Here is a 14,198-nt window from a genome sequence, read left to right on the forward strand (position 1 = left end):
ACTTACGACACAAATCAAATACTTTCTATAATACGTAAAAAAAGTGATAATGTGAGCATCTAATTTCTCCTAATTTATCTGATTTTTAATGTTTCAGTACTGTGCCTCTTGTTTGTATTGCATGTTGCCTTGGACCATAAATAAATATGCCAAAATGTCCTACCTGCTGCATCAATCTGCTGCTCCGTTTCTGAGGTTGGTACATGAGCCAAGTATATAAAACCGGATCAATATTAACTGTTAATCCCTGCATGCTGGCCAAAAGTACTGCTCCTACATAAGAACAATTACAAAACAAAAGCAATGAGATTAACACATCAATGCTGAAAACATTTGGAATATCTAATGCTATGTTTAGAGCTCAAGGCCAAACGTTCTTTTGAATGCAGCCTGGTTGCAAAGCTAGGAAACTATTTTACATGCTCTCAAGGCAATCAGGCCTACACAATATCTGAAGTGATTGTTTTATGTTTTCAAAATACATTAATGTATCTAGAAAAAGTGCTTCATAGTAATATAATATGAATCTAGAGGGGAAGGGAGAGAAGGGAAGGGAAGAGAATGCTACCCAAAGGTTTTATAAAAGTATAAGCTGTTTCTGTCAGGTAATATTCAAACATAATAAAATAACAAATGGGATTAGAATAGAATAGAATAGAATAGAATAGAATAGAATAGAATAGAATAGAATAGAATTTTTATTGGCCAAGTGTGACTGGACACACAAGGAATTTGTCTTGGTGCATATGCTCTCAGTGTACATAAAAGAATAAGGTCATCCTATTATTTTTTCAGCATTTACTTTCCTGTATTATTAATTGTTGATATTGAAGTTCCATGATTAAGGGGCTGGCACATTTTAATTTATTTTAAATTTTCCTAAAAGAGTATTTTTAACTTATTTTGACTTTTTTAATTTTAACTTTTTTTTAACCATTGCCCTACTTTTAAAGTTTTTGCACATTTTGCAAGGATAAAATGGAAATAAAAACATTAAGAATAAGAATTATATAAATAGAAATTATTTTAAAGTTTATTTCAGCACTTCTCAAAGCTGAAATGAGAAGCCAAGGTTTGGCACATCTCAACAGTGAAGACTACTCTAGAGACTACTTCAGAACACCAAAGCCACTTCATTGCTTTTATCCATGAGTTATATAAAGTTTCTTCACTTAGCAACCCAAACAAATCCAAGAGCTATCAACTCTGTAAATGCTGTACAGTGACCTGGAGAGTATCCAATCCTATGGAGACTTCTGCAATACCCTTTTATTGAACTAGATCTCTGCCAATCACAGTGAGCAGCAGAACTCGATTTGGTAGAATATAATTAAGGTACAATAGATAATAAATTTCATTTTTATATTTTTGTAACTTTTTCAGAATTATATGTTTTTCAGAAAAATCTTTTACAGTTTGAAAGATCCCTTTTTAAAACCAATGATAGGATACAAATCCAGAATATAATAATTGAGTTTAAACTATAGAAGTTGTTTCCAACATTGCTAAATTAGCAAATTTTTTTACTTAAACCTAGCTTCCAAAATATATAGTATTCAGCAGAAGGGCCCTCAGAAATGTTCATGGAAGTGTATATCAAAAGAGAAAAATGTAAGTTGTAGATTTTAGTGACATAGTAGGTATAAGTGTTTATATTTTCTACTGTCTTACTGTTGTTTTGAGCAACAATGTTTGTTAAAACCTTCGGATTTTTAAAAATGCAGATACATGGTTTTGTGAACATCTCTATTCATAGTTTCACATTCTTTCATATTTAATCTTTCATATGATCTGGAAGAGGGGGTCATGGATAAAATACTAGCCACATTGCCAGGCTTTCTAATCAAGAAATCAAATTCCCAACACAAAACAACATTTTAAAAGGTCTATGCTAGAAAAGGCAAACCAAATGACTACTCAAAGATTTTCCTTCCTCACGTAATACTTAAAACACCAAAACTCATCTACCATACATCTTAAAAGTTGCATGTTGATACTGTTGATAAAGCTAAAGGAAGATACTTTTTTTGGCACCATGTATTTTACAGTCTTTGAGTTTTAAGCAACTTCATAAATTAGATGAACTCTGGAGACTCAAATAAATTATCACCTTGAGTTTAATGATTTGACAATCTCATAATAAATAAATATTTATTATGTACAAATATGTACACTGAGAGCATATGCACCAAGACAAATTCCTTGTGTGTCCAATCACACTTGGCCAATAAAAAATTCTATTCTATTCTATTCTATTCTATTGTGGGATTTCTGATTAAAACTGATGAAGTCTTGGCTCATAACACACCAGATTTAACTGTGATTGAAAAGAAGAAAAAGTGGATAATTGATGGGGCAATACTAGGTGACAGCAGAATCAGAGAAGATCACAATTGACCATAGTAGACCCCATGGTTATCAGCACACTGAGTGCCACACCAAAAAATCTTGCATGCCACTTAGAAAATCTGTGCATTAGTAAAAATTTCCATTGTGAACTAGAAAAGGCCACACTACTTGGATTCTTATATTGCAACATCCTAGGTTCTTGGAAAGAACTTGATGCAGATGAAGGCCAATACCAGCTAAAGAACTGACAGCTGTGATTCCACATTTTTGTGTATATAATAATAATAATTTACAGCTTTACTTACCTGTAGTTCACATTTTACAACAATGCCTCTAATATTAAACAATAACATCTGCCTATCCCAGGTCTTTGGGAAATATTCAATAGGACAAAAAATGCCAAATCCAATCTAAACATCTGACTGACTGTGCAACACATTGATTAAAAAATTAGCTCCTAGCAGGAAAATTAAAAATTGACTGGTATTTAATTATATTTAATTATAGGTAAGGCATGTGCAATAATCAACATATGTGGTAAATTTCTAGTACTAACCTAGATATGCAATATTTCTATGAAGAACAATTTTTTTTACATGATAGTATTGAAACAAATTCGTTCTACAGGTAAGCATCCTGGTATCTAATGTATTTACTATCAGACATTAAACTGAGAAACATTCAAACTTGTCTCGTTTTACTTTTTACAATAAAAGAAAAGATATTGTCTTGATTTTTTTATCACCACAATTTATTCTATTCATATATTAAGTTATTGAAGTATATTGTGATCATTTCAGTTATAGCTTTAGCTGAAGATATAAAATATTGATACAATGGCCCAAAATAACACCCATGAATCTTTTTTACATCTTGAAAGAATTATATCAAAACTGGTTCTCCAGATTCAAATTTCTGATACCATACATGATAATATTTAATTATGGCACTCATATCTTACATTATGTTGCAATAATGTAACATAATGAGTTGTTCAAATGCATACATATATGCCATTTTGTATTGCTGTCAGACAGAAGAAAAACAGATGCAGCAATTAGATTTTTTTATATATGAAATAAATTTGTTAAACCTCAGCAGGGAGCAGATTCACCTTATGCACCTGCCTAAATCCAATGAAAAAGAGTTTTTTCTTTCCCCTAAACTGTTGCATTATTGTAACAGAATAGCCTATTTCCTTATTGCTGATAATTTTCCTCCAAAGATTACTCTCAAAGATTTCCTTGCAGAGATGGTAGTATCCCATATGTTTTAAACAAATATATGAATAAATTGCAAGCTTTGCTGCTCTTGGTGCTGGAGATAGCATTTGGAAGCTGCAGGTCCTCTTGGAAGCAGAAAACACACTGCTCCCTGCAGGAGGGTTAACTGCTGAATAAAACAAATTATTTTTGCTTGGGGCTGCAAAGGAAAGAAAAAATTCCGAACCCGGTTGGAAAAGTTGGGGTCTACACACTTCAGCAGTTCAGGATCAACAATAAGCATAAACATTCAACTTTCGGCAGATCCCTATTATGTTTAAAATAAATTTTGGCAGGGTAAGTGAATGAATAATAACATCAACAAAATATAGACTTTTAGGCTTCAGATAAAATATAAAAATTAAAGACGCGCCCAAGTTTTCAACACCACAGAATACATACATACATAACAAACTATTTTTTTCTGCTGAAGTGACCTGCAGCTGAAATGATTTAGAGGACAGAGTTGGAAAGGAGAAACAGGAGCATAATATTTTTGCAGAATCTATATGGATCAAACAATATAAAAGCAAATATTATTTGAAAGTCTCTATTGGGTATGAATGGGAATTTCCCTCCTCACATGAAGAATACTATTCGCAATTGTTATTTGGAGATATATTAGAACAGGGGTCTCCAACCTTGGCAACTTTAAGACTTGTGGACTTCAACTCCCAGAGTTCCTCAGCTAGCAAAGATAGCTGAGGAACTCTAGAAGTTGAAGTCCACAAGTCTTAAAGTTGCCAAGGTTGGAGACCCCTGTATTAGAAGACACAATATATTTATTGCCTATAATACACCTAAGAAGGGAAAGAGAGCAATATCTTGGATGTCTGTCTTCATACTACACTTACGTTATCCTGAAATCTTCTAAACTTTTATTTATTTATTTATTATTATTTACATTTCTATACCGCCCTAATTAGTAAATATTCAAATCCATTTTATATTTTGGGAACCTAACTTTTAAAAAAACACAACCAATATATATAAAGGTAAAGGTTCCCCTCGCACATATGTGCTAGTCGTTCCTGACTCTAGGGGGCGGTGCTCATCTCCGTTTCAAAGCCAAAGAGCCAGCACTGTCCGAAGACATCTCCGTGGTCATATAGACGGCATGACTAAATGCCAAAAGCGCATGGAAGGCTGTTACCTTCCCACCAAAGGTGGTCCCTATTTTTCTACTTGCATTTTTTACGTGCTTTCGAACTGCTAGGTTGGCAGAAGCTGGGACAAATAACGGGAGCTCACCCAGTTATGCAGCACTAGGGATTCGAACCACTGAACTTCCAACCTTTTGATTGACAAGGTCAGCATCTTAGCCACTGAGATACTGCGTCTCAGAATATTATATTTATAATATAATGTAATGTAATGTAATATAAATTTAATTTATTAATTAATGAATTAGTTGTTGTTGTTGTTGTTGTTGTTGTTGTTGTTGTTGTTGTTATTATTATTATTATTATTATTATTATTATTATTATTATTGGATTTTTATACCACCCTTCTCCCGAAGGACTCAGGGCGGTTCACAGCCTAGATAAAACAGCAATAATGTACAAGTAAAACCATAGTTAAAAAACTTATTAAATATAGGCCAGATTAAAACATTTAACCATAAAAACCCCATAAAATTTGTATCAAATATTAAAAACTATTTAAAATTCCTATGCCAGTCCTGCACGCGTAAACAGATAAGTCTTCAACTCGCGGAGGAAGGTCCGAAGGTCAGGCAGTTGACGAAGTCCAGGGGGAAATTCATTCCAGAGGGTGGGAGCCCCCACAGAGAAGGCCCTTCCCCTGGGGGCCGCCAGCTGGCATTACTTGGCGGACGGCACCCTGAGAAGTCCCTCTCTGTGTGAGCGTACGGGTCGAATTATAATTATATAAATTTATTAAATTATTTATTATGTAATGATATTTATTTATTATATAAATTCATTATTTATTTATTAATAATAAATATAATATAATAAATAAATATAATATAATATTAATAAAGAATATTATAGAATATTTTTTATTGATCAAGTGTGATTGGACACACAAGGAATTTGTCTCCAGTGCATAAATTCTCAGTGTACATAGAAACAACAAAGTGATAAATCATAAGAATCAATCATAAAACACATGATACAAACAAAAAAGGGATAAATCGTAACATACCAATAGGACAAGGTAATAAGAATGATGAGAATGATAGTAGTAATACAGCCCTATTACATGGGTAAAAGGGTAATGTTGCCCTACCAAATGGGTAAATATAGCTCTACTACATAGGTAAATGGGTACCTATTACATGGGTAAATATCTTTAGGCAAAAGACAGTGCTGTGGGAAATAGGTGTTTAGCAAAGTGATGGAATGGGGGGGGAAATCTATCTTTGTGTCTAGTTGTTTTAGTATGCCTATAAAGGCATTCTGAGGGGAGGAGTTGAAACAGTACATGGAAGGGTTATGAAAATCGAAGTTATTGCAGTGAATCTGCAATGAATCAAAACTGTTAATATCTTAAACATTACTGAATGTATTTTCTCTCTTGGATTTCCACTGTTGTAAATATAAAAGAAAACCAATCAAAATTACAAGAAGCTCCACTTTCCACCATGGCTCCTTCAACAGATAAATCTAAATCAGCTGGGCTAGTATTTAGTTATTGCCAATGTGATTCTGGGAGTTTCATTCTCAATATACCTGGAGGACACTGGATTATCAAAAACTGACTGAAGCAAACCCAGATTATCTCAAGATGAATTGTGTAATTCAGTTGACAGAACTAAGGAAAACAACATAATGCGCCTAACATACACCCTGGATGGGAAGGAAAAACTTCAGTCTTATAACCCTCTTAAATGATAACAAATCAATTTCCCAAATCAAATTACAAGATGTGTCAGTTAGCTTGAAAATGGAATCTAAAGTGGCATAAGTGTTCTTAGAATCATATCAGTATATGGACTGCATATTGTTTAGAATGCAAAGGCAAAAAAAGTGCTCTTAAGCATGTAGGGGAACGTGCATGTAGGGGAGCTTCTGTGTAACTCTTTAATCCAAGTGTGTTTTTTCCTAGGATTATGGAGCAGCTGGGCGATACTAGAAAAAGGAACAGCTGCTTTGTGGAGTGGCCAACAGGAGCTATGTTTGTGCCCCTACATACTCCAAAGCATTATTTTGCTTTTGAATCCAAGGTGCTGGACAACCCTAGTAATGTATATACATGTCAGTGCATTTTATATAAAAACTGGAGGATAAGCAGACGTCTAAACAATGGAACAAATTTTGAACAGCAAAAATCCATCACCATTGAAGATCGTAAATGCAGAAAATACATACAAACTATTCTTCACGTTAAGGAAAGTGGATGTTAAAGATTATAGGTCTGATATATTGCCCACACAATTGAGAAGGGAGATTTTGCTCGGGAGAGAAAGACTGATTATATATATGCAGTTTTATTTGGTTAAGAACATAGTGCTGCTTCTTTGTTTGCGCCTGACTACAAAGACAAATTGCAGATTAACAGACTTCGAAATACATTTTGCTTTTCCCTTTGAGATGACATTTAGGAAGATGAAAGGAGCAAACTTCTTGTCCTTATGAAACAAACTAGAGTTGAGAAGGCACAGTGCGTATAACTCTGCACTTATACTTGTAAACATCCTTTCCACACATAGCCCTCTGGGATAACCAGATAATTCAGTGAATTAACTACTTGGAATGAATAAAGAATGCCGTTAACTTGGCATATATCTATTCTAACTGATTAAAACTAAGTGAAAGCTTTTCTTCCCTATTCCAGTTTTTGAAACGCAGGAGCATATATAATGTCATTAATATTTGTATTTCCTACAATGTACATTCTATTTAAAGACCATCCAATTTAAACCTACAAATCAATCTTGTGAATCCCAAGCAATACTGGAAACTGTTCAACTTATGTTTCTTGTTCAGATAATTTCAATAACCGTCAGCACTTTTCTTTTATAGATGCAGCTTCAAATATTCCTAAATATAAGAATAGTTGAGTCCTTCGGGAGAAGGGCGGTATACAAATTAAAATATTATTAATTATTATTATTATTATTATTATTATTATTATTATTATTATTATTATTATTATTATTATTGTTGTATTTTAGAATTGCAAAAGTTTAAAAAGCCATATTTAAATTAGCTTCAGATATCAGGAAAACAATACTGAATCTGTTGGATGACAAAGCTATATAAATATTATATTTAAACCTGTTTTTGAAAATACACCTTGACCCAGGGTTTACTAATCTTCTCAGAAAAGAAAGATGACAAGATTATTCAAGGGGATAAAGGAAGCAATTTTCAGGGACCAATTTTACCAGATTAGATTTGATTATGCTTTTCAAAATACATGCGCATCCACACACTGAAGAAAACAAGCATGTTTTTAAATAGCCATAATAATTGTATATTATGTGGGAGACCCAGCTTAAAGTATTATTTGATTCAATTATGCCTCGGCTGTGCAGCTATACTATGTCATTCTCCTATATTGTAGTCTCAAAAAACTTGGTCTACTCTGCCCAGGTACCACAGATGGAGGGTAACAGGATTTATAATTCCAAAATATCTGAAGAGTGTCTGGGGAGGGCTGCTATACAACAAGAATCTTTCGCTGTTCAAAATCCCGGAATGATTTATAAAATTCTTTAACTTTAAAAATTGCTACAAATGTTTGATTTTCAAGAAGTTTTCTTTGGGCAAATGTATTTGAGGGGGAGAGAGAAGGTAGGTCCCTTATCAGAAATAGAGTAATCTTCAATAGGTTTTCCCAAATCCTTTTGGAAATAGGAAACAAATAGTTGGGACTTTCCCTTTTTTAGAAATATAAATTCCAGACTTGAAATCAAAATGGTTTTCATCTCAGGCAAAACAAACAATTATGGAATATTCCTCATTCTGTCCATATGGGGGCAGTACAGTTTAAGAAAAATAGTATACTATATAAAGTGGCCTTAATTATTTGTTCGAAAGGTCTTTCTTGAATATTTTGAATGAATAAAACATATAGAGTTATTAATCAGAAAGAAACAAAAATAAAAACTTCAGGTTACAGCTTTCTGAACAGCACTCATTTAAAATGCAACTGAAGAGTCATATTTAAGACCACCCAGTGTTCAGTTATGTTTCTGGAATATGTAGAATTTTCTTCTCTATATTGGCAGTTTTACATCTCAGTTTCTAAGACTGAAGTTTTCTCTTAGTCTTGATAATATCCTGATGTAGTATGTTTCTGCTTTTTTCCACATTTTTGTTAAGCAATTCACAACTTCTAAAAGAAACCACCTAAAAGCAAAAACATTAAAGCATTTTTTAAACCGTCATCATTTTTTCCTATCTTCAATGTAACCAAAATTGGTCATGGAAATCTATAATCTCACATGTCCATGTCTTACCTAAATATTATTTTGAACTACCTAGTGGATCTCAATATATCAAAACTGATGGAGTGAATATAGTTCTGAATCAAAACAAGCCAATCAATGTTTTAAATATTTCAAATCAGGCTGACCAGATGTCTGTTAACAAGTAGAACAGAGACAACTTGCAATGGTAGAATGAAACCTGCAAAACTATTTTGCACTGAGATACACACACACACACAATGGTCTGGCAATTAGAATATGGGTATAAAAGAAGAAAACGTAATCTTGAAACATACTAAAGCTACATTACATAATCCTGTAATCCTGAACATGCTGAAGCTACGCTAACATAAAAACGATGGCATTTCTTGGGATAAAAATATCCAATGATCAAATTTATTTGAGCCCAGAAAGTTCAAATTTCTCCACTCGCAAGGGAAGAAGTAAAGAACTAGAACTCATCCACACAAATTAGTAAAAAACCGTTGGGCCAAAAATCTTGGCTCCTTTACAAGAAAAAAATGGGAACGATTTTTGCTCTTGATTCACAGAAGCATACTGTGATTAAATCACCACCTTACTTGGCCAAAGCTGACATGGATTTCTAGGACAGAGAAAGAAAGGGCTTTCTGTGTCAGGTTGTTAGCTCAAAGAACATACACAGAGCTGAAGAGGGTTAAATCTATGGAGCATATCTGTTGATTATGCTCATAGCTATTACACCAGCTGACTACCAGAAGGAACTGTAGAGCTCACTGCAGATGGAAGTAGATTAAAGACTGAAAAGAGATCAGTTTTCCTCATAATTTGGAACTAATAAGGAGTTTCCTCTATGGCAGATGGATTTTCTCTGCCTGGTGGAGTAGGACCTTAACAGTTGCAGTTAAATACCTGGTATAGTCACAGAAAGAGAAAGCTGACGATTATCTCATCTGCAATCGTGATACAATGTACTTAGAACGAAGCAGCTAATAAAAATAACTCGAACATTTCCACTTCAAAGCAATTAGGAACTATTATTGCAAGCTTTTCTTTAATTTGTTTACAATTATAAGTTGCAGAAAGTCAATGTACATACATACGTTTGCTTATATATCATAATTCTTTTGAACTGTCAGTTTCAAGGAGCCGTGGTGGCTCAGGCTGTAAAATAGCCTGTTATTAAAACACAGCTGCCTGCAATTACTGCAGGTTCTAGTCCCACCAGGTCCAAGGTTGACTCAGCCTTCCATCCTTTATAAGGTAGGTAAAATGAGGACCCAGATTGTTGGGGGGGGCAATAAGTTGACTTTGTAAATATACAAATAGAATGAGACTATTGCCTTACACACTGTAAGCCACCCTGAGTCTTCGGAGAAGGGCGGGATATAAATGTAAATAAAAAACAAAACAAAACATGAAGGCAAAACATAAATGTGTATGTTTATTTCTTAATCAAGATGTGTTTTTTTTTGGGGGGGGACTCTTGAACTGAACTGATGATTCAGTTTTTGCATTTATTGATAACAGTCCTGGGAAGTAATGTTTTCTTCCTTTCTGAAAATTTCCACTGTCCTGTTCAACTGCTATGTATTACAAATTTCTTGATGTGTAAGAAAAAAGGTTGCTGCTCTACCCAACTACCCCTGCTTAACTTTAAAACTGCAAGAAGACCTCCCTTACTGACTGCCTTGTTTAGCAACCATTCAAAGTTATGATGGTTTCAAAAAACAGCTTCATGACCAATTCTTGTATTTAAGGCTGTTGCAGTGTCCCATGGTCATGTGACTGTCATTCAGGAGTTTTGCAACTGGCTTGTGACAAGCAGACTTAATAGAGAACCTGAAAGTAAAATCGTAAATTATAGTCACATGATATTTTGCTTAGCAACTGAAGCCTCTGGTGGCTCAGACTGCTAAGACAGTCTGTTATTAACAGCAGCTTCTTGCAATTACTGCAGGTTCAAGTCCCACCAGGCCCAAGGTTGACTCAGCCTTCCATCCTTTATAAGGTAGGTAAAATGAGGACCCAGATTGTTGGGGGCAACAAGTTGACTTTGTATATAATATACAAATGGATGAAGACTATTGCTTGACATAGTGTAAGCCGCCCTGAGTCTTCGGAGAAGGGCGGGATATAAATGCAAATTTAAAAAAAAAGCAGAAGTGAGGTTGTAAGTTTGACTTGGCCACATGATTTCCACTTAACAATGCTTAATGATGGAGTTGCCAGTCCCAACTTTAATCACAAAACAAGGGCTAGTAAGAGACACTTTTCATGTACAGAACCCTAAGATACTTGTCAAGTACAAATCCAATTAAGAAATAAAATAATTTGTTCAGAAGTGAAAATGGGCCTCTGCATTTTATATATAGTTGCATTCTATTAATAATACAATGCTTTTTTAGTCAAACATTCCATTAAGTTATATTAAACTCATTGCCAATTAAGGAAATGGAGGATTTTTTTTTCTTTTTAAAAACCATTTCTAAGCAGAGGTTCTTCAAAGCTTTATCCCAAGGAAACACTAACAAGTTCAAGTCACTGTCTGTAAATCTAAGGGAAATTTGGTCTCCTTGAAATATACAAAGTTACATTGGTTACTGGATGTAATACTAATATGATTAAGTTTCTTAAGTAATTCTAATCGCCAGATGCATCACTACTCATAAATGAGCATGGTTATGCTTTTGAACTTCAAGAGATTTTAAGGAAACAAAGATATTCACTCAAAGGTCTTCATAAATGGAGCACCAAGAAACTCCTTTGAAGTTATTACTTAAGTGAAATGCATAGACAGTAAAAATGTTTATATATTGTTATATACACAGGAATCAAAGGTTTAATTAAAATATCTTTTTCATTAGTCGATAAAATCAATTAGATATTGCTAAAGCATCTTACTTCATTGATTGTTGCTTACTTCACCAAAAAATCGCTCCCTCCAAGCCAAAACCACTTGATTTTACAATTTTCAGCATCCACAGCCCTATGGTATTTCAGAGGTTGGGCAACAGCCAAAGAACATACTTCCCACTGCTTTCTCTGCAGCTTCTGTGTAAACATGTTCCTCCTCTAATATGACCTTTTGTCTCTTCACCCAACCACAATTCACTACTACACTCTATTCAGCATCTATGCAAAACATCCTTGGCTGGTTTTGTGAGGCTCAACCACAAACATTTCCTTTATTTATTGTATCAAAGGCAGATGGCAAGTCAATAAATGCTACATAATAAGCACTTTGTGGGTCTGTTCATTGATTTGTGAATCAGATATTGTAAAGTGAAACACTGATCTATAGTACTGTGCTCCTTTCTGAAGCCTGCCTGTTCTGCTATATTCTGCCTAGTGTCTGCCCAATCAATCTGTTTAAAAGATACCTTATATACAGCTTATAAACTATGTCAATGGAATTTATTGGGGAAAAGTTAGTGGGGATTGAGGCGTTTCCCTTTTTAAATATTGGAATTGCTACACTGTCTTTCCAAGCTACAACAATTTGTCCAGTGGCATTGATGAATTCAACAAAGAGGCAAGCACAGGAGCCCGTCAATCAGGAAATGCCTTAAAAATGTCTGGTGATTACATATCCCTCTCCTGGGGCTTTTCCAGCTATCTGTTGTAAAATTATTCTTTTCACTTCTGCAGCAGTTAGTGAGGGCCATTTCAGTCATTAATATTTTAATAAATCTGTACCCACTGACTATTGGTTTGATATTCTAATATCATCAAATTTATTTTTAAAATAAGCTATCCAAATTCCAGATAAAATCTATGCTGTTGTATTATTACTTTTATTTCTCTCTGGTCTTGGGAAATTAGTTCCCAGAATTTTGTATCTTTATTTTGCAAACATGACAGTTTTCATTTTTGTCACTGACTTTTATAATAACCTTATTTGCTCTTCTTTATCAGTGCTTGACATTTTCAGAATTTACCCTTCATTACATTTACCCTGTCAAATGATTTTTCCATCTTAATTTAACTGATTAGACCAGCCAGTGCATTTATTTCATGTCTACATTAGTGGTTAAACCACAAAATTTTAGTTCCATTCATTTTCCTGTGCGTGGTTTACACATCAGAGGTTTAAGATTGCCAACCACATCCTCATATATAATATCTGAATTTTCTGTTTTTTGAATAAGTGTAATCCTCTATTGTAGCATTGTTGGACTTCATAGCACAGATCTTACAACTTTAGCCAAAGGGGAGAAGAGATCTCTCCCGCATACAATACTACTATATACGACAAAGCTTCAATACTGCTCTAAGGTCATCCTGATTATTTTTTGGACCACACCAAGTTTTGTTGGAGAAAACTAAATCAAAATAAGAATTCTTCTTTATTACTGTTAACATTTTGTAATATTCAAGGACCACTTGGTATAATGAACAATTTTGCTTTCTTTTATCTGAAAGACATTTGAAGGTACATTTTTACCATAACTCACCATCCTTAGCATCCTTTAACAATCTCAGCTTAATCTGAACTTTAACCTTTTTTACACCATCCATGCAATCTGTTTCCGTTTGGTCTTCCTTGGTGATCTGTTTTCCTTACTATCTTCTATATATGTTATTTTGAAATTATCTTTTTTCAGGTGCTCGCTAAGCTTTAAGTGGAGCTACATTAGATCTATTCTCCTTGCAGTGTTAACTTTTTATATTGCTTTTTTTAGGAACACCTATTTATGCATGTTTCCTTTTTCCACTATATTTTTCTGCTATGGAATCCTACTTATCATTGATCTGATTTACTAAAATCTGCTTTATTAAAAGATATGCATGGTAGAATATATGTATCAACTACATTCAGTTTCCATTAATATCAAAAATTCCAGCTTTATATTGCATCTGTCCTAATGTTACTGCTACTTCATCAACAAATCTCTTTGGATTAGTACCAAGTGAAGGATAGCTGATTCTCCAGTGTCCTCTTCCATCGTCTGAAAGAAATAGTTGTCACCAAGCCAAATCAGCTGAGGCAGCAGCACAAAGCACCCTTCTGGTACAGGGAAGTAAATGTCTCATCTTAGAACTCAGAATTACTGATGAAGTAGAATAGAAGTTTAAGCCATGATGAATTCATATCAGACTGAGCTAGAAAACTACACTTCATATTTTTGCTGTTATAGATTTGTCTACAATCTGCCAATACATATTGTCTGTAAGGCAGTATAAATTATGTGTTATTAACGATA

General features: G+C 34.0%; 1 protein-coding gene across 7 annotated transcripts in view; it reads right to left on the bottom strand.

Annotated features, from left to right (window-relative positions):
• The window catches only part of VPS13B (vacuolar protein sorting 13 homolog B), a 357,489-nt gene that overhangs the window by 237,855 nt on the left and 105,436 nt on the right, over nucleotides 1–14,198 (bottom strand). For all 7 annotated transcript variants that reach the window (XR_009154228.1, XM_058175718.1, XM_058175717.1 and 4 more), the window contains one exon: nucleotides 164–273. Coding sequence is in view for 6 of the 7 variants with exons in the window: in XM_058175718.1 (XP_058031701.1) it covers nucleotides 164–273 (110 nt within the window). In the remaining variant the exon portion in view is untranslated. The remainder of the gene's footprint in view (nucleotides 1–163; nucleotides 274–14,198) is intronic.

This window comes from Ahaetulla prasina, chromosome 3, assembly GCF_028640845.1.
Source record: "Ahaetulla prasina isolate Xishuangbanna chromosome 3, ASM2864084v1, whole genome shotgun sequence".
NCBI classification, from domain to species: Eukaryota; Metazoa; Chordata; class Lepidosauria; order Squamata; family Colubridae; genus Ahaetulla; species Ahaetulla prasina.